The following is a 22,515-nucleotide window of genomic DNA, read 5'->3' as shown; positions in this document are numbered from 1 at the left end:
TTCCTTTGGCAGTTTGTTCCATACACGCACCACCCTCTGTGTGAAAAAGTTCCTCTTTAGGTTCATTTATATCTTTCCCCTCTCACCCTAAACCTATGCCCTCTAGTTCTGGACTCCCCTACCCAAGAGAAAAGACTTTGTCTATTTATCCCATTCATGCTCCTCATGATTTTATAAACCTCTATGAGGTCACCCCTCAGTCTCTGACGCTCCAGGGAAAACAGCCCCAGCCTGTTCAGCCTCTCCTTATAGATCAAATCCTCCACCCCTGGCAACATCCTTGTAAATATTGTCTGAACTCTTTCAAGTGTCACAACATCCTTCCAGCAGGAAGGAGACTAGAACTGTATGCAATATTCCAATTGTGGCCTAATCAATATCCTGTACAGTTGCAGCATGTCCTCCCAACTCCTATACTCAGCCCATTGGTTCATCTGAGCAAGATCCTGTTCTAATCTGAGGTAACCTCCTTCACTGTCCACTACACCTCCAGTTTTGGTGTAATCTGCAAACTCACTAACTGTACTTCATAAATATCTTGATATTGGGTGTGAGTCTGGTTTTTGTAACGTGTTGATCTATCAATAATCCATACAAAACCGTTGAGCCCCGTCAGGTTTGGGAACTAAGACGATCAGCGAACTCCACTCGCTCTGGCTCGGTTCAATGATATCCTTGTTGAGCATGGCCTCCACCTCCTTCTGGACTTGTCTGGCTTTGAAAGGATTAAGCCGATAGGGGTATTGCTTTATTGGAACAGCATTCACTACATCTACTTCATGTACAACAGCATTAGTCCTCCCCATCTGATGTCTAAATATGTCCTCATACTGCAGTAACAAATCTTTCAACTGCATTCTTTGCTCTTGAGACAGATAGTTTACTCAAGGACTTCTTCATTTTTTAATCTATTTTGAGGCATATCAAAATTCACAACATCTGGATTTGCTTTCTCACTCTGTTGAGCAGTAACTAATGGCAGTTTCTCCATTCTTTCTCTCTAGTATAATACGGTTTCAACATTATCCAAGGAATCAACCTAGTGAATCTCTTTTGAACAGCCTCCAACCCACAATATCCTTTTTATATACAGGAACCAAAACTGTACTCCGTACTATTGGTATGACCTACCCATACCCTGTACAGTTGAAACAAGACCTCTCTGTTTTTAAAGTACAATCCCTTAGGAATAAAGACAAAAATACAACTTCTTATTTACTTGCTGCACCTATATGATAAACTTTTGTGTTTCATGCAGAACAACAGCGAGATTCCACTGTGCTGCATTTTTTTGGGAGTTTCTCTTAATTTCAATAATAATCTGTCTTTTGATTTTTCTTTCCTACATTAATCTTCATCTGTCACATTTTTGTACACTCACTCAATCTCTCTCTGTATCCTTGTGGCTTCTTTATTTTGTCACCTATCTTTGTATCATCAGCAAAAATGAATACATTGCATTCTGCCCTCTCATCCAAATCATTAATATTGATGGTAAACAATTTTCCACTAATTCCATCTCTCGAACCTATTAAGCCCACTCTGTCTTCTGTGTGTTAATCAATCCTTAATCCATGTCAATACATTACACCCAACACCATGAGCCCTTATCTTGTAGCCATTTATGTGACAGCTTATCGAAAGCCTTCTGAAAATCTAAACGCACTATACTCACTGGTTCCCCTATGTCAACTCTGCTTGTTATATCCTCAAAGAACTCTAGTAAATCTGTTAAACATGATTTCCCTTTCACAATACCATGTTGACTCTGTTTGATTATTTTAAGCTTTTCTAATATCCTGCTGTTTCACCCTTTAAGTGCTGTAATCAAATTGTCCAACAGGTTCATCTTAAAAGCAATCTTCAATGGGGTTTTCAAATTCAGCAGATAACATGCAAAGCAAACAGACCTCTTGGATTTCTGAGAAGGAATCTTTGGTTTTGCAACAAAAATATCAGAGCTACAGTTTACTTAAGATTTGTTTGTCCAGTCCTGGAATACACACATTGTTTGTTTGGTCAATATGTAGCAGGAGATATCAATATGTCAGCAGGACATTTTGAAAAGCTTAACATAATCAAACAGAGTAACCTAGTTTTGTGAAAGGGAAATCATGTTTTACAGATTCACTGGAGTTCTTTGAGGATGTAACAAACAGTTGATAAATTTCACGGAATTCAATGCTGTGCTGCATGATTCTGAATTGATTAGTATGAGAAACCCATAAGGAATTTATCCTTGATAAAAGATTTGTGGTAGGAATCGCTATAACATAGGAGGAAAATCAGACTAAGTTCCATAAAATCTGGAATAGCCTCTTGGAAATTGATGGAAACAAGTGTCTGGTACCATCCAGCAATTATAAAATGTGAAGTAGCCAACCGGTCAAATTGCAAAAACCATTTGTTTCCAATACTGTGTATCAATGACAATTCGCAATGAAACATTTTGTCAAGAAACAGTGACACCTGTTTCAAGACTGATCTGTAGGTTGTTTCCATTTAAATTTTTTTATAATCTGCCCGATCATTTGGCACGTCATGCCTCATTTATTTAGTGCTATCGTATAGATGGAATACCAAGATTGTTATGTGATACTGACATAACTAAAGTGGCAGCAGAAATAATTCATTTGGTACAAGCAGACCCAAAGCAGAGATAATTGTTTTCTCTTTGATCCCTCAGTGCTACCTGGGTTAGTTATTTTTTAATGCCAAAATTTCATTGAAGTAAATTCCAGTATTGAAGTAGCTCTGCCTCTTCTAGCCAATACATGATAAACTTCTTCCAATGGTTACAATGTACAATTCTGTATGTCCGGACTGTGCTGTTTGTAACTGCCTTTCAATTCCTTGATCTTAAAGGGTCTTGGGTTGGTCATTTAACTTATACAGTTCATTTGAATTGTATTAATATATTTGAATTTTTCTGTGCTATCCTTTTGTGCTGGTCCGACTCTATCTCAGTAACACATATTTGAATTCTTGACAATTTCATTATTTCTAAGTCTTTTGTGATATGAAATTGCGCTATTCTTTGTGTCTGAATATATTCTCTTAACATTCTTTTGTCTCCTACTTTAATGGCACATTTATTTTAAATAGGTTAATATCTCTGATGAAATAAGATTTCATACAAAGGCACAATTTTGCTTCTTTTTTTGAATTATGTGATTTTTAATATATTTCTAACCTTTATTCACCTCTTTGTCCCAAGGGCTTTCTTGGCTTCAATTCAATATTACTTTGCAGTTAGTCACTCTGTTTTTTCCTTAACATCTTTTTAAGAATTGAACAGCTTGCTCTTTAATCTTCCTAGACAATACACTTTGACTCCTCTGAAAGTCTTTATATTAAATTTGGACTTAACACAATAAATCAGTTCCTTTAGGTTAAATTTACTTGGAAGCACAGTCGTGCTTTCACAATATGCCATGTTTGACTTATTTAGTACTTCGATTGCAGCACAATCTATTTGTCATTTTCTCTGAGGAAAAGCAACATCCAGCTACAAGGTTCAGATCTTAATTTCTAGTTGCTATAATTTTTGACATCATCTATTCCCATTTAGTCTGTCTTAGATTTTTTATTTTCTTGGTGGCAACCTTTGACCTTATAAGATGATGCCTTGCACTGTGGTGGTCAACTGTATGTGTTAATCATTGTCTGCTATGGCTCAACAATCCCACTCATTTGCTGGAGAGAAATAACGTGTGTTGAGAAAGCATAATTAATCATCTTCCATTTTCTTTGGGCCTTCTTCTGAACCAGCTGAGTTTCTTGTTTCTGCTTACCTCTTCCAATGCCTTCCCAAACATCAGCTTCTGGAGATCATGATTGTTGGTTACTCTTTCTCAAGTTAGTGTCTGTATTCATGATCTTCATATTTTGCTTGGAGGTGTTATTGTACAAGAGGTCTGAATGTCCACAAGGTTATGATCTGGTGGCCGATTCATGATGTTCAAGATCTTTGGGTATATAGTGGTCATGCATCCGGTGAGTACTGCCAAGATAATGCAAACATTATTGCCTGATCAATGAGTGTATGCTGATAGATGTAGCACACTCTGGGTGGACTCTTCCCAGTCCCTGAACAACATAGGCTCTAGTGAAAAATTTGGGAATATCAGGTGAGATATGGAGCATGGTTCTTTTTAACATTGAGACTAAAAAGTCACATTTTCCAATCAAGTTCTGGATACTAAGATCCAACTCTCTATAGTGAGCAGTGAGAGCTCTAATAATATAGATTATTGCTCGTGATCACCCTCATTATTAGCTAATCTCAACTCATTAATATGCAGGTTCCCATTTTCCCACCTGCCAGGTAGAATTCCAGCATGAATGTCTGAACTTGATAACTCCAGCTTACCACTTGCTCCTCCAGATCTCCATTTTGGAAACCCAGTTCCAACACTCCATGGGAAACGGAAACATGCATCCCACATCCACAGACATTGGCATCCAGTATGTACCAGTCTTACACATCATCATGTTACACCTGCGATCCACTTATTGTACACTTCTGTGCTTCAGTGCTACACTCTGGAGCGCCCTGGCATTTTTCATTGGAATGCTGCTGCAAGCATACTTTGCACATTGGGACAGGCACCCAGCTTACAGTTTGGGCCAGGCTACATCTCACAGATGCACACTCGCTCTCTGAATGCTTACTCATTTTTCACAGATGGATGCTCACAATATCCTTGCCTTGCCTTGCCGAAGTTACAAATCACATAACATCAGATAATAGTCCAACATGTTCATTTGGAAGCACAAGCTTTTGGAGCACTGTTCCTTCATCATCTGATGAATGAGCAGCGCTGTAAAAGTATGTACCTCCAGACAAACCTGTTTGACTATAACCTGGTGTTTTGTGACTCTTAACTTTGTCCACCCCAGTCCAACATCAGCATCTCAACACCTTGCCATGCCTAGCCTAGCCTTGTCTTGCCTTTTAGCGCTTACACTCTTTGACCAAACCATAAAAGTTCACAGTTCTTCTCTCTTGTCTTGTTGTACAGACATAACGCCAGGCAGTTTACCATGCTTATCAATAGTTATCACTTAAGGGGTTGGACATGTTGCTAGATGAGGCAGTGCATTCTCAATCCCACACTTATTGTATATGCCAGCAGCCTATGTGGCAAACTCTGCAAAGTTGGGAGAGCTGTCTCATTGATTAGTTAACAAGGAATGATATGTATCACAGTCAGCACAGTGGTAGCTGCTCATGTTGAGAATATTCAGAGTGTTAATTCTGGTAACGATCAGATCCAGCTGGTGCCAGTTGCTGATCTGGGATCTCTCCAGGATATGTCATGGCATGTCTGTTTTGAAAGTGGATGTTACCTGGACAAAACTCATAGTAGCTGCAAAGTTTAAATCTATCCTTTTCTCATTTATCCTGACATAGTCTTACTCTTTTGGTGGAACATTGACTTGGGTCTCAGATGAGCAAAGCTGATAATCCTTCCATTATTTACGGTATGTAGATGGACATCCTGTAGAGATGTCATAAAGATATATGAAGCAGTGAAGGAAAGACTATGTTAAAGTGTATTAGACAAGATCTTTTCCCTGGGACAGGAGAGTCCAGAACTAGAAGGCATAGGTTTAGGGTGCGAGGGGAAAAATTCAAATGGGTCCTAAGGGGTAACTTTTTCATGCAGAGAGTGGTTCATGTATGGAAAAAGCTGCCACAGGAAGTGGTGGAGGCTGGTACAACTACAACATTTAAAAGGCATCTGGATGGGTATATGAATTGGAGGGATTTCGAGTGATATGGACCAAGTGCAGGCAAGTGGAACTCGATTGGGCTGGGATATCTGGTTGGCATGGATAAGTTGTACCAGAGGGTCTGTTTCTGTGTTGTACATCTCGATGACTCCAATGGTGTTTGAACACAACGTTGTTTCAGAACTGTTCTTTCTGAATTGAACTCCACTTCAGAAGAAGTCATATTGCACTCAAAACATTTATTCTGTTACTCTTTCCATTGCTGCCAAGCTTGCTGAGTTTCTCTCGCACTTTCAAACCTTATTTTGTATATAATATACTGTGATCACCTTTGTCTCCAGCATTACTCTTACATCTTTTAGATTGTGAAGATCAAGTCAATTATTGGTCTTCTAGTTCTGAAACCACACTGGGATTTGGGGTGTTCGTGTTCATCCAGGATTTACAGTGAGATGAGGGCAACATGTACAAATATATTTCCTACAATGCTAAACAGGGCAATGCCTTGATAAGTATTGCAGTCACTGTGGACACAATCTTTGCACCATGTATTTCTTGAGACTCTGCCCTTCCCTACAACAGAGACCGATATTCATGCAGAAGCTGAAAGAATGTCGGTTTCCTGTGCTTGATGAGCTCACATGGTATAACATCTGCTTCTGGTGGTTTGCCATCATCAGTGAGTCAAGAGCTTTGCTAAACAGCTTCATTGTAGGTTCAATAATATTGCAGGCTGTGTCATGACAGGCAGACTTTCTATGGTGTTGAGAACTTCACTATGATTGTGGTTTTCGCCAGACTACAACTCAAGGCTCCATGCATCGCTCCAGCTGGTTTTTGCAATCTGCGATGACTTCTCTGCTTTTATTTTAATTGGAGCCTTTTTTTTTTGATAGCCTTATTGCTATTTTGATCTCTTTATACAAAGCTTTGGCCTGTGTTCAGGAACATTGCAAACTTCTGGCAAAATTGTCAGCAACAGTTATTGGTCATTCCCTAGCATTTGAGTAGTTCTTTGTGCATTCAGAGTGCTCCCCTAGATCTCTTGTAATACAATAAGACTGGACCTCTTGCCTTCAATGGTTGATTCCATCAGATGTTAGACTGAGACAGCATTTGTCTGCTCTTGCCTCACAAATGTTGTGACAGCTGTATTGTCAGTGGTATGTTTAAATATATCCCATCTTGTTTCTGGACTCTGTGTGGGAATGTTGAAGACACTGTTGGTTTGTATCTATATGGGCAGTAGATCTGGCATTAATACGAGAACGGCATTCCAGCTTTGAAGTAAAAACTTCAGGAGTTACATCCTAACTGCTGCACAACAGTCTATTGCACAATCTGAGCTGTGGCAGCTGCATGTGTTGAGAACAAGGAGTTATGTCTTGTAATGATCAGATCCGTCTGGTCCCTGATCTTGAATGTTTCCCGAACCCCTTGGGGCATGGTTCATTCTGAAACAAAACCCATGGTAGCTGCAAATCTCTAGTAGTCTCTGGCCATTCTCAATTATCCTTCCCAGACCATGATATCCTACTCTTACATTGAAATACCCCAGAAGATAAAAATGTTCTGACTTAAGGAATCTGTTGATAGCAATGTCAAACTCCTCATAGAATTGGTTATTTCCCCTTGTAATGCAGCACAGCAATGGAGCATACATCCTCATGATATTAACAGACCCTATTTGAGAGTTGAGTAGAGTAAACATATTCTGGAGCATTTGTGGGGAGTCTACATAATTGACACTAGAGAGGTTCTTATATTAAACCTTGCTCACATGTTTCCTCTGAAATACTTCCTGCCAAATTAGCACAATATTTTAGTAATCTGCTCTCAGCAAGCTTGATGTCTTGTAGGGAAACTCTGTACTGGTTGGCAGTCATACATGGCACAAATCAAGATGATTGTGGTTGTTGGAAGCCTATCATTCCAGTCCCAAAACACTTCTGCAGCAGTTTGTCAGGATTTTGTCCCATATCTATCTGTCTTCACCTCCTTCGATGAGCTTCTGTCCATCATGAGGTCAACATGGAGATGTTCACTGATGAGCACACTTAACTGAGAACCAGATATGTCAGATGTTGAAACAATCAGTGTCCATATACAGCAAGACTTGGATGGCATTCAGGTGTGGGCTGATAAGTGGCAAATAACACTTGTGACACTTTGTGTCACACATCTTCAGCAAGAGAGAATCTAACAATCTCCAGTTAATATTCAGTGACATTACCCATCAGTGAGTCCCTCAACATCCTGGAGGTAACCACTGTCCAGGAACTGAATCAGACCAGCCATATAAATACAATGGCCTACGTTGTGGGTTCAGAGCCTGGGAATTCTGAGGTGAGTAACTCAAAATTCAACTCCAGAAACCCTGTTCACTATCTACACAGCAAAATCAGGAATGTGACAGCCTAGAAGGTAGACAGCTTCACTTGCTGTATAAAATGATAGGACTAGCTAATGGCAAGGGCCATCCCAGTGTAAAGACTCATCTCTCAATACTTTCCACACTGAGCCCCCTGCGCCCCCCCCCCCGCCCCCCCCCCCCAACCCCCTCATCAGGCCCTGCATTAGGCATCTTCATTTAACTGGCAATGTTCACAGCATCTGAGGGGCTACTGGCACTGATGACGGAGGACATAGTAGCACAGTTAACATTGCAGCCTCCCACAGGCCCATGACCCAAGTTCAGTTCCACCCTTTGGCGACTGTGTGGAGTTTGCACGTTCTCCCAGTGTGTGTGGGTTTCCTTCAACAGCCCAAAGATGTGCAGATAGGTGGATTGGCCATACTAACTTTCCCCATAGTGCCCAGGGCTGTGCAGACTAGGTAGGTTAGCCATGGTAAATGTGGATTTATGGGGATAGTTTGGGGGTTGGATCTGGGTGTGATGCCCTTCAGACGATTGGTGCAGACTTGATGGGCTGAATGGCTTCTTTCTTCACTATAGGGATTCTATCATTCTATGACTTACTGCCCTTTGATTGGCTGATAGCTCTTGGAGATAACATTCTTTGCTGAAGGCCCTGAGTGAATTTAAGTTGCACTGGGAATTCAGAAATAGCCAAGGCTCTTCTAGTGGACAGGTTGACACAGCTGTAATCATTAAACCCAGCTCATATATACCATTTTGTGCTTTATATGGTCTTAACAAAATTTATTACTATCTATCAGTATCTTGGTTAGCATTGATGTCTCACAGCAGTGACCTGGGTTTGATTCCACCCTCAGCTGACTGTCTGTGTGGAGTTTGCACATTCTCCCCATGTCTGCATGGGTTTCCTCCCAGAGGCCAAAGATGTGCAGGTTAGATGGCTGTCCATGCTAAATTGCCCATATCATCCAGAGATGTGTAGACTGGATGGATTAGTCATGGGAAATGCAGGGTTACAGGGATGGGATGGGTCTGTATGGGTTGCACTTCAGTGGATTCAATGGGCTGAATAGCCTGTTTCCACACTGTAGGGATACAATGATATCATAAAACCTTGCGTTTCACTTGGATTTTTAGACTCATATCTAAGTTCTCGATTGTTCTAAACTGATATTGTCCTTCATAGAATAGTGCTTATGTAATTCTGATAAAGCATTTAATGTTGTAATTAGCATCATCAAAAATAATATCAGTTCATAAACAGGATTAGAGTTATAACAGGCCTGCCTTCTTCTGGCTCCTCATCAGTGCCAGAATCATGTTTTATGGTTTACTTAAATCTTCATGAGGTCACAGTCTCAGAGTGAAGGGATGACCCTTTAGAACTGAAACAAGGAAGAATTTCTTCAGCCAAAGGTGGTTAACACTGTGGATGCCAAGTCATTGACTGTATTAAGACAGATATAGATAACTTCTTGATTAGATCAAGAGTTATGGGGAGAAGGCAAGAGAACGGTATCAAGAGACATATCAGCCACGATCGAATGGTGGAGCAGTCTCAATAAGCCAAATGGCTTAATTCTGCTCCTAGGTCTTATGATCATGGGTCAGAACTAGATCTGGAATGGAGGAACCAAAGACAACCAGGAAGAAAACTCATTCAAATGCCAAATAAATTAAGTAGAAATTACAATACAATTGTTGAGGAATAGCTAGTATAAAATGAAAATTCAAACATTAACTTGCATCACAAGTGGAGAATTCTACATTCTGTGAGAAAAGAGGAATTAATGAATTAAACAAAAATTAAGCAAAAGGAAAAGACACTCCCTAACCCGCTGTACACGCATAGTTGAAACAGGGCATGAGTTAATTTCCGAAATGTTGAATTGTATAAAACTTTTATGAACTTGAATGGCACTCGTTGAATACAAGGGAAAGCATTGACAGTTTTCATTTCTAAATGTTTTGACAAGGAACATGAGCTGGAACAAATGATTTAAATTGGGTTTTATGATAACTCATTGAATATAAAGGTTTTGACATAAGAATGCTATGGAATGGGTGTATTTTAATTCATAAGTGCAACTATGCTGCTCTGTTAAACAATTTTCATTTGCATTTATGAAACAAATAAAGAAAATTACTGCAGAAGCTGTCAGTCTTTTTTCATTAAGTGCTAGACTTCTCACTGTGCAATTATGCCATGGAAGTGAAACAAGTTGCAAAGTCTAATCCAAGTTAATTTGTCTCAAACAAAGTTTTTGGTATGTCCCTCCTTGGAGGTGATGAATTAGGCAAGATTACTTCTCTCAATCAAAGCTTAGTAACCATGATTCAAAAATTTCAGTGCTTGAGTTTGGGGGAAGGAGAAATTTGGATTTTCTTTCTACAGTCACAAAGCTTGTGTCTCAGAGTTTCAAGATATTGTCTTGAGGTGCCTTGGTGTGCAACATACTGTGTGAAGAAAAGTTGAATTCTGTTGCATTTTCTGTAATATTCCATCTGAAATGTTATGCCCTCTGGTTGTATGCTTGATATGGAATGTACACTATAAATATCAAGAATATTGCAATTGTATTGAAACAATTCAATCAGAATAAGCTGTATGTCAAATAGTTGAATGTTATTGCATTTTCTAATGTACTTTTATACATTTTATGAATAGAGTATTTTCAAAAAAATCTCAAGGACGAAATACTGAAATGAGTAAGTCATTTTGTAACTGTATTGATAACGTCAGCTGGCTTCTTCATAGGTAGAGGAAAGAAAATGGTAAACTATTTACTTAAAACTAATTCCAATTTGGCCAAATGTACTTATTGTTTGTGTTCTTGACTTGTGAGAATCAGATCTGTGCTTATAGGGACTGACGTGTTAGGAGCTAATAAGTTCCAATTTCAGCAGCTGTGCTACAGAAACATTTCCAGACCAATTGTTGCATACTGGGTTTTATATTTCATTTCACACTGTAAAGTTTTGGATCTGTATAACAGGTTCTTTTAATGGAAATTTATTGCTATCTGTTAATAGAGTAATTGAAATTGATGTTTGAACTTCTTTTTTCAATGTACATATCAGGTTGCAAGATCTGGAGGAGCTGGGGGAGCTTTCCGCTCACTGGGACACTCTGCGACAAAACGTAACCATCCATTACCAGCATATGATTAGCAGCTACAAAGAAATGCTTACAGAACTCAATAAATTCTCAGGTATGAAGCACCAGAGCAAGGAATGAAGAGGTTTAATTTGTCTGGCTCTCCAACTCCAGTAGGATAAATTCAGAATTTACTGCATCATTCTCACAATTTGGAGCAAGGGGGAAATGGCAATATTCACCTGCAAAAATAATTGTGACTGCAACATTTCTTAAGTATTCACCTGAGACCTAAAGAAGGCTGAACACATTTAGGTCAATACTGAAGTTTAAAGTGCATTTTAACTTTGTTGAATCCTTGTTGGTTGTTTTGGACATCCATTCCCATAAAATTTGTTCTACAGAAGTTATCCTTTCTCTCCCCAAAACCGCCAATTTAAGGGGAACCATTGCTCTCCCAGTTTGAGCTTACATGTACATACTGCTCAGAATTCTAGTCAAATTGTTAATGCAGTTTTTGAATATACTTAGATATTTTTGCCATATAGGTTTGAAAAAAAAATTCTTCAGAGTTGCACTTTCATTACTGGTTTTAAGATCTATTCATCTTGAAGGATTCATAATGACAGAAGTCATTTCTAAACCAAATCTGCTGATCCAACTGTCTTCTCTGATAAAGGACTGTCCATCTACCTTATTAAATAATTGTTATATGTCCCTTCATCTTTACCTTGTCCAAATGTTTGACTCTGCTGCCATGCCTGTTTCTCCCATATCTTCCTGTTTAATTTCCTTTGGTCAAATCCATACCCCTTCTTTCGCACTATAAGGGGCCTAATAGAAGTCACAAATAACATAACACTGACCGCAATGCATTGTCTCATGTTGATCTATATTTTAAACACTACTCTAGAATCTCATTTGTCCAAGGTGGTGTGCCACCTTTGCTTGGTTCCATTTTTGCGTTTTCGATCATGGCCAGAGCATCTCTTAAATATCGGTTTCGCAATCACAGATACAAATGTTGTAACTTCTGTAAGTTAATTTGCCCTTTTGTGCATTAAATGCATTTATGCTGCTATTAATTTTGATTACTATTTTTGAAATTATTGTGTCTATAGATGAGGATTAGCAATTTAATGAATATTTTAGACTTTGCCATGATTAAAATACAATTTCAGTCATTGTGAATCAAATCCACTTCAATGCATAAGTATCTCTGCATCATCGTAACTGAGACAAAGCCAGTGGACAAAGTCAATCTGAGCGCTAATGTCTGACAGCATGTTTATTTGCCATCCCAGAGCACTAAATGTCATTTTTTAACTAAGAACTCCCATCTGTTTTTTCCCAACTGATCCCTTTTTCTAAAACTTGTGAACGAATTTCTTATTTATCATTTGCATTACCTTTGGGTTCTGAGAGCATGTTATCAGAATCTTTATTGATTTATTTTATCTTTGATATTTTGTATCGATGATGATTTACTTTTAGTGAATTATTTCTTCACTTTTTTACATTTTCCAATGGACTGGTTTATCTAACACAATAAAGATCAAAAGTCTAATAATAAGCACGGATATATTTGACTATAGGACATTTGAAACATAGAATTATATAGGCAGATAAATTAGAATTCAGGTAATATTATAACCTAAAGCTAAGAACATTTTTATTTCTTCATGGATAATATAGAGACTTCAAGTTAAATCATTTATTCCAATATGCAGTGCTGGCATTTAGGAGATTATCTCTCAAATGCCTAAAGTTATCACCGTCAAAAGCTTGTTTAGATTCCTAATGAAGTTTGTCAATATAGTAATACAATATGCAATGTTGCTGCAATGTAAGGAGAGCTGAGGCTTGTTAAGCCTTTTAAACATTAGAGTAGAAAGTGGGGGATTGAGGCACAATGTTGCATTTGTTGTTCCAGTTTGCTCTGTTTATTCTGTTCTCCACTAAATGTAAGTCATCAGTTTTCAGTGGCAGAGTTTTGACCATTGCATGACATCCCATGAACACAGCTGACAATTAGATAATGCTGGCATTACTTATGTTCTGAAATTACATCTTAAAAATATGCTGGTGTTATAAAATGGTCAGTTGAAAGTACAGCATTGAAAGCGATCAACTTTGTAAATTTTGTTTTTCTTGTGGTCTCATATTGCTGTATCTCTAGTATTACTGGTACTAATTATCCTGCTCATCTGATAGTTTGTGCCTATACCTTCCTACTATTTGGGTTAGTCTTCATTTTTTCTTCAATTTCATCAGTAGATACTTGTTCATCCAGTCCCCCACCAGCCTGAAATATACTTCAGAAAAATGGGCAGGAACAGTTGCAGTCACCATACTCATTGCAGTTCCTTTCTTTTGAACATTTAGTACAATTTAAGCAAGCGTTTATGGAAAAAGGCAGAAAGTCAGAATCTACTAATCATAAATGGAAAAACAAGCTTGTTGTCACTCTGAGGCTGTGGAATCTGCTCAGCACTGATTATCTATGGTGTTAGAGAACCCCTTCATCTTGAACAGCTGTTTAATATCAATATAGACCAGATTATCTGTAAATGTTATACACCTCAACTGGCTGACCAAATTATAATGTGTGTGTTTAATTCGCAGGGTCATCATTTAAACCGAGCTGCAGCAGAGGAGAAAAGAAGCTTGAATTTATTCCAGTTAATTTGCATTTACAAAGAATGCATGTACAGAGTAGTTCTACCAAAACTGGTAAGGTTTTTGTTAAATTTTAATACTTTTTCTGATCTGTGTAATATCCATACTTTTAATTATCTCAAAGCTTTACAGTTTTTTCAAAAATATTGCAGTAATTAATTTGTATTTTAATATACCATGTCAGCTTTCATTACTTTTGTAAATGTTCTTGGGTGAGATAAGAGAAATTCCTTTCAACTTACCTCTGAGTGCTTTTAGCGTAATATTTAAGAATGCAGCATTCTAATAAATGGCAATTTGTAGGAAGTGGGTAGTTTGGAGCATCAAGTCCATTTGAATACAACAAATATATATTTTGTGGGAAACAAAGGCCGCTTCCGAGATCAGTAAAAGTTAATTTTGTTTTTGTCCTTGATCAATGTGTTACTATTGGACTTCTCTAATGTCTCAGTTACTAAGTGCTCTGTATGATGCTGAGCCATGTCATCCAAGAAGGATCCAGATTCTGTGGTCAGTGTTGGATTAGTTTTCTCAGTTTTCTATGTTTTTATGAGTTTTGGCAGAAAACAAAATTGCAGTGCACTTAGTCCTGATTGATACTCCTGAGAGTCGTAGTGCAAAATGAGGATGTGTATGCCAGGTGAGGACAAAATCAGCCTCAACTGCCCCACCCCTCCCAACCCAAGAAGGCAAGGTTGCTAGACAATTGTCATTTTGCTGCATGATAAGGCCAGACTCTTAAAGATGCTGCTGCCATTGAACTGTAGTTCAGAATCAGGCACTACCTTCAGAGGGAAAGGGAGAAAATGCAATAAATGTAACCATGTCGATGTGAGTTTGCTTTCATATGTTCATGCGTATATGTGGTGTGTCTAAGGAATAGAATGTTTTTCATAATTCCTAGGTATATTACAACTGCTGAATGCCATATTTCCATTGCTTCTCAACATTTAATTACAAGTATATGTAGATTCATGGTAGTACAATATCACTAAGGAACCTTAGCAATTTAGTAATTTATGTTTTCTCTTCTTTGAGTCCAATGTTTCAAAAAATGGATTAACAAATTGGACTGAAAAGTGAAAGGACAAGAATATTGGTGATGAATACAGTCAACAATTTGCAATTGCATCATTAATTTGCAAAGTGCATGTTTTATTAATGATCAGATCAGGTTCTGGAATTTTATCCCTTCTTGGGAGTGAGCAAGAGGAGGGTAGGTACAAAATTTCCTGTCACTGACCAGTGCATCAGTTTTCTAGCATCAACCTGTTCCCAGAGATGGGATTTGCATTACAGAACTACTCACTATCAAGCAGAAAGTAGTCAAATATGGTTCTTTAGAGACCTACTAAACAAATATTATTAGAAGCTGGCTAGAGTTTTCCAGTCAGCCTTCCAACTCCCTGAGGATTAGGTCAGCTGCCTGGAGGTAGCCTGGTAGCAGACTAGGGAACCAGAATATGGTGGTTAAGGATCTTCTACACCTGTGTGGCTTCAACTGCATCCACAAGTCACCCTGTGTACTACGCTCTTTTGACGCTTGCTCTCTCTCACTCTCTCACACATGAAAAGCTAGCTGTGTTTCGAAATTGGAGTGTGTGCCCTGCTTTAATAAGGAAGATCACAGCTGGATGATAGATTCCCACGTGGTGCAGGCTTCTAGCCCTGGAATCAACACTTACCTGGGTAACATAGTGTCTCTAACATTTCTGAGGAAAGAGGACAGCCCTTATCTCCACCACTCCATCCATCAGGATCTCCAGGTCCTTGTCAGCGAACCTGGGGTGCTATTCTGCCTGTATCAGCCTCATTGTTTGGGTATCCTTGAGTACCTGCATTGTGAATGGTTGCACCTGGCTTGCAGTCTTTAAACTGGTGTTTAGCTGGCTGATTGCTAGAAGGTCCCAGTCCTGACACCATTGAGCATTTCAACCACTGCTCTGCATAAAATTGTATGAGAACACCACCAAGGATACAGCATGCAGACTTAATGATGTAAGCCTCGTAAAACTGCATGAGAGCTCAGAGACAGAAACCTTCCAAGAAACTCCCTGAATTTGACACGCAGCCAAAATTTGGCAAAATTCAATCCCATATCTTTATTTCAACTTAATTCCAATTTCCCCAGATTGTTCTAAAAATAATAATAAAAATAATAATCTGTTTCAAAAAAAATGTAGGGCACAATCTTCCCAGTTTGTTCTAAAAATTCTAATTTTGAGAGCAAGAATATTTTGGTTTCTGTGTCAGATGGATCAAGGCAATTTTATATGACTTTGAGCAATCTAATCATTTAAGAAATTTATTTTCGATTTACTTTATTTGTTTAATCTATTGGCTGAGTTTTTATGTCTATTGTTGTGCCTGTTTTATTAAATGTATATGTTTGTGCTGAACACGACGATGTAATGGCCTTCTGTTTGTTGATAATTGTGACGAAAAGTTACCTTTGTTGTAAACAGCGCGACAACTAAATCTGACTGGAAATTGGCTAAATATCATGGAGTATTTCTGTCCACCAGGCTGAGTGAATTTTCTCACATGATTGTCCCAGTTTCACCTCATTAACTGGGTACATGCCTATAAAGTACCTCACTTGCCTGATACTAGCCTGACTGTTCTTTGTCTGTAGGTGGTCATAATAGCCACTGCTGGGGCATCCTGGGATTCCTCACTGTCCTATTTAAAAGACCATTATGTACTCTGTCAAGCTTTGGCAGTTTAAAAATGCCTTGCACATTTGTCCTGGATATGGCAGATTGGGGAAAGCAGCATTTCACCTTGCGTACTGTAATTGGAACAGATATTTGCCACAATGATGTGGTGAAACTATTTCATATTAGATGCTAATGTTGGTTGGGTGAAGTTGCTGCACATGGAGTGTGCCCTAAGGTGTTGCTGGTGGGTGTCCAAGTTGGCAGTAGTAGAATTCCTACAGTGCAGTTAGAGGCCATTCAGCCCAGACCTCACTGCCTCAGAAAGACAGCCAACATCATGAAGGACCTCACCCACCCCAGTTGTAATCTCTTTCAATCTCTTCCATCAGGCTGAAAATACAAATGTTTAAACGCAAGTACCAAAAAGTTCAAGGATAGCTTCTTTCCCACTGTTATTAGACTTCTGAATGGACCCCTCAAATTTCAAATCTAACATTGATCTTGTTTTTTATGCACCTTCTTTGCAACCATAAATTCTTGGTGTCTACATTGTATCCAGGTGATGGGAGAATGGGAATCTGTATTTTAATGGGACCAGATTATGTAGTAATGAGGGTGATAATGAGTGATACTCCATACAATTAGGCCTTTCACCATTCACTAGCGAGAATCTTATCTTGACATCCAACACGTGGTTAGAAAATGAGACCTTTTGATCTTGATGTCAGGAAGGTCCTTGCTCAACATGGACATCTCACTCAATCTTCCCAAATTTCTTGCCATGTTCAGAAACTGGGAAGATTGTGCCCTACATTTTTTTTGAAACAGATAGCTCAACATAACTCTTTGACTGTATTCATCACAAAATATATATTAGGATTTCTTAGAAATCGACATGAATTTTGACTTTGATGGGATGTGGCAAAGCAATCTTGTTGGTGTTTTCCCAAAAGACCTGAATAAAAACTAATGTATCAGATTAACCTTGATATGTTGTAAGTTTTTATTCACAACACTGCTGTGACACCAAGTGTTGCATTTCAAAGCAGCCAAAAAGATAAATGTGTAATAGCATCTAAAAAACTTCACAATATCTTTTATTTATCTCCTCATTATACATACACACTCCTTTTAAAAGTCCAGTCTATGTCCAAAGTATCACAGACATGTGGTACAGAGAATTTTATAGTTTTCAGGTTGGAATTGATAGCATCTATCAGGTCAATTAACCATGCTGATTTTCTCAAACCTACAAAAACCACGAACAGTCAGGAATCAACACTGTGAAAAATCATCTAATCAAGTAACTTTAAAAAATTAATAGCTACCAAATTATCACAAAATAAGCAAAGTACATATAACATTTTTTCGACATTGCTTTGATAACCTAAATTATTTGACCTACTGCACTTTCTCTGCTTAATAATTAACATGCTAATATAAATTATCTATAATTTCAGAGTTCTTAAAACAATTACAAAGCTATCCACAAGAAAGCCTATTGTGTGTTAGAGCTCCCTCTGTCTGGCACATGGATTTTGACATCTTTTCCGATTCTGCAACCAAGAATATTCCCTGCCAATATCTTTTAGACTAGTATGCAGAGTCCTATATCCAACACAAATGTTTTGTGCTTTGACTCAAGACTGGACCTTTCTGTCTCTTCAGAATTAAAAAAAATATATTTCCTGTCACAATATTTTCATTCTCAATCACTCCTCAGATTATTGCCTGTACATGCATGTGTGTGGGTGTGTAATATATTAAAAAAGTTAGATCTGTATGTGCTTTGAAACCAAATTCTCATATCAATATTTGCAGTAAGACTCTATGTACACTTGTCACACTGTAATTACTTGCCAATGCTTCAGCTTCACAGCTGTAAGCAGGAAAATCTCTTATCTCCCATCAGTTAATGTTCTCTTTCTCAAGCTCATCTAAGCTTTTGTATTTTATTCTGTGTTATGAATGTGTTCCATCAAATAAGGGGAAAATGTATAAACTGGGGATGGTTCCAATTATGCTAAGCCTTCTTACTCCTTAGCTTCATCAGAAAACTGAAAAGAAACAAGAGTAAGACTCTCAAACCTGCTCCTGCGATGTGATTGAAAATGTAAATATTACAGTGGGGAAAAAATTGGAAGTAACCTCCATCTGGAAAGCTAATACATTGATCTTTACGATGACAGTTTGTGTTCTGATATCATCTTTGATGTAATGGCACATTCCAAGACACTTCAAAGGAGCATGATTGAACAAAATCTGGCACCAAGTCATAAAAAGAATCGTTTGGATAGGCGACCAAAAGCTTAGTCAATGACACAGTTTTAAAGGAGTGAAAGAAGAGAAATAGAGTTGGAACATATAGGTAATGAATTTCCCAGCTAAAGATACTATCTCCAAATAGCAACTAGTTAAAATTTTAGATGTTTAATGGTCTTAAAGGAGCACAGATACCTCAGAGGATTGTTAGGTTGGAGGAGTATACGAAAGTGCAGAGAAACCAGGCCACGGAAGGACTTGAAGCAAGGGTAAGCTTTATGTGAGATATCTGGTCCCTCAGGAAATTGAAGGATATTGGGGATGGATAGGAAAGTTCAATCACACCCCAAGATCAGCCATAGTTGCATTGAATAACAGAGAAGACCTGATGGGCCATATTATCTATCCCACTTCTGTTTCTTATGTCCTTGTTAATTAAAATGGAGGTGAGTTTAACCAAGATCTAATATATCACTCACAAATACAATACTATGCAAGATTAATAATGTATGAAATAATGAAACACCATCATTGTTATTTCAAGAGCCATTGTTCAAATTGTCAAACATAATGATCATCATGTGCTCCTGTTGACCCTTTGATCTAGACTATCCATAACTGGATAGCTGCATAGCATTTCATGGTAACAGCAGCCCTACTTCTAATGCTGAAAAACTACTTGGTCAAACATCTATTTGTTTTTCTTCGTTTACCTTGTTATTTTTCTCAGTGACTTTGAACTTATGCTCATTTGGAGACCAAAATTGTTTCAGGGCCCTAAATGTAATTTAGAATCCCAATATAAATATTTTAATGAGACATCTTCCTGACATTTGGTCCAATCAAAAACTGCATTCGATGTAACTTGTGCGACAAGTAGGCAAAAATGAGTTTCTCTCTATTCACATGACAGGGAGATAAAGTATCTCATAGGTTCTGCCCATTGTGGATAACTCAATTAAGCATGAAGGATATAGGGTAAAGGGCAAAGAATGGATCGTTATTATTTGGCATTAGGTAAAAACAAGGACTGCAGATGCTGGAAACCAGAGTCTAGATTAGAGTGGTGCTGGAAAAGCACAGGAGATCAGGCAGCATCCAAGGCGCAGAAAAATCGACGTTTTGGGCAAAAGCCCTTCATCAGGAATAGAGGCAGGATGCCTGCAGAGTGGAGAGATAAATGAGATAAATAAATATTTGGCATTAAGTTGGTATTGGGGGATATAAGAAGCCATAGGAAAGGATGGGGTCATCTAATATGGTGCTCAGATAACAGAAAAATATGAGGAAAATCTAAATTCAAATCTAGCACAGGCTGCTGCCATTGTCTCTAATTGTAAATAACTTGCATCTTATCCCAGTGAAACAATCTTGAACCTCTAATCTCGAACAATCGAATCTCACAGATTTCAGAACAGGTCACACAACTACCTTTATTTTGCCTTCTAATTTGGAACATTGTCTTAATTAATTTAATATCATATAAATCACATAATTGGAACAAGAGTTTGATCAGTGGATTCTTAGGTCTATTCACTGCCAAAACAAGTTCAGGGCACTGGGAAGCAACTTCCATGAAATGATAGGAAACCACACCACTTAAGGCAGTTTTTGTCTCTACTTAACTTGAGAATCACACAAATTCATAATATGATATATTTATTTTATCAATTTGTGAGTGTTGCTGTTTATTTAAAGGCTAGCTTTTTTATATATACCAGTATATATATTTATATTTCTTCATTTAGCTTCTTGTAGCATTGAGTTTTGTACTGTTAGAATGAATTAGGTTGGAAGAGAGAAGTAAATAGCAGAAGCAAATAATAAGAACTTAGGCATAGGATGGTTGATTTGAAAGAATTCAACCTGAATTATACAATGTATCTGTGTCTATTTATCAGCGTAAGGTAACATTGGGATTGACATTTCTCAGTGGTATGAGTAATGCTTACTGTAAACAAACAATGAAACTGTGTTTTATATATATAAGAGACCATACACATATGAGAAAAAAGAATATTTTAATTGATAGAGTACCTGCCAAGCCGTAAACTAAAGTACTTCAAAGAAAGTAAAGAACGTCTTGAACTGTTGTAGAAAAATATGATAACCAAATTATACATAGCAATGTTCCACAATTAATGAGACGAATAAATAGTTAATCAATTTTTTGTTGAGGGAGCTGTGTTTGTCAGGGCACTGGAAAAACTGTCTTGTGCTGCCTCAAACAGGCATAGTTCCATCTGGGAGAGTGAACAGGTTTTTAGATTAACACATTAACAAAGAGTTCCTTTCAGTCATACACTGAAGTGTGACCATAGACTGTGTGTCCAACATACTTGAAGGCAATACCAAATAATTGACATTTGACAGCACATTGTGAAGTGCAATGAGTGATGATGGTTGATCATTCAAGAGCACCAGATTGGTCTTCCAGACATTAAGAGAATAGCATTCTTTTACTTGTAATGCCATAGATAATTAGTAGGTGTGTACTTTAAAGTTTTATTTTCAGCATGTAACCTTTCTGAGAGTGGTTCCAGAAAATAAATGGAGGGAAGTGTTATGGGGAAAATCACCAGTCTCAGAGTCAGAGTCTGGGTTCAATGACAGAGTTTATTGTACAAGGAAATACCGGAGCTCCGGGGAGAGAAAGACGGCAAGAGCATAATGGTCAGCTGTGATTCTTCTCTCGATCTGGAGCACATGTCGAGATACTTTTATACATCATGTGATACAATAGGTCATTGATGAGATTATTGTCTTTGTAACATGATTTGTTTATGGCAATCATTGCAGCATCATAGTTTCGCGACCGTCATTGTCAGTTCCAGTGCAGCCTTTGTTAATTTCATCACAGTTGTTGTTAGTTTCAATGAAGACATTGTCAGTTTCAATGTCTGCACGGAGGTCTATTGCTGTAATAATGGACACTAATCGCTCTTCCTGAGAAGGATGTTTACTGCAGCCCTGGCTATTTGCACTTTGTATTGAGTCTGAATCAAGCTGTTGGCATTTCTATCAAAGATGTTGGCTGGACTCAGACACATCAGCAAGCAGTGTACATTACTCATGTGTGTTCTCTCCCACACCCGCCTTAAACTAATCAACTTGGTTGTGAGTGCATTGTGCTAGCATTCTGTGTAGGCAGTGTCTGTCTTGGCTCTGCTCTCTCTCTCCATGTTGTGGTCCGGTGACCATTTTATGTGCCAAGTGGCTAACTGATGGCTCAACGGCCATCTTGTGTGTCTATGTGCCTAGTGTCACCCTGCCCGTGCCATATCCCACTTCACTCCCCCCTTTGTGGTCAATGAGGCTGCTTCGGAGGTCTCCTGCAGACCATACAATTTACATGTAGAGGTACATCATTTCTAGGAGCTCCTCCTCCTGCGGGGTATCATGGAGTGCCAATTTCGTTGGGGGGTCTTCCACGGTGACACTCTCTGCTGGTACAGTTCTCGTCAGTAGTGCCTTGCAGCAGAGCTTTAAACACTCGAAGCCCACACAGAATACCAACATGAATGCAATGAGGAGAACTATCCATGTGCCAAATAAGCTCCCCAAGATTTACCAATCAACCAATTTAGCTAATTTAGTCTGTGATTGTGGCTCATTATCGAAAATTATCTAACTGGTCTCAGATACTCTTGATGACTTCTGTAATGTTATAAGAGGCATCAATAACATGGGTGATACAA

The 22,515-nt window shown here is 38.3% G+C and overlaps 1 protein-coding gene across 13 annotated transcripts in view; it reads left to right on the top strand.

Annotated features, from left to right (window-relative positions):
- Nucleotides 1-22,515, top strand: part of inpp4b (inositol polyphosphate-4-phosphatase type II B) — a 1,028,621-nt gene that overhangs the window by 759,162 nt on the left and 246,944 nt on the right. For all 13 annotated transcript variants that reach the window (XR_006309059.1, XM_043674148.1, XM_043674147.1 and 10 more), the window contains 2 exons: nucleotides 11,201-11,331; nucleotides 13,842-13,949. Coding sequence is in view for 12 of the 13 variants with exons in the window: in XM_043674148.1 (XP_043530083.1) it covers nucleotides 11,201-11,331; nucleotides 13,842-13,949 (239 nt within the window). In the remaining variant the exon portion in view is untranslated. The remainder of the gene's footprint in view (nucleotides 1-11,200; nucleotides 11,332-13,841; nucleotides 13,950-22,515) is intronic.

Source organism: Chiloscyllium plagiosum, chromosome 32 (genome assembly GCF_004010195.1).
Source record: "Chiloscyllium plagiosum isolate BGI_BamShark_2017 chromosome 32, ASM401019v2, whole genome shotgun sequence".
NCBI lineage: Eukaryota > Metazoa > Chordata > Chondrichthyes > Orectolobiformes > Hemiscylliidae > Chiloscyllium > Chiloscyllium plagiosum.
The sequence above is the reverse complement of the archived record's forward strand: the minus strand, read 5'-3'. Positions and strand labels throughout refer to the sequence as shown.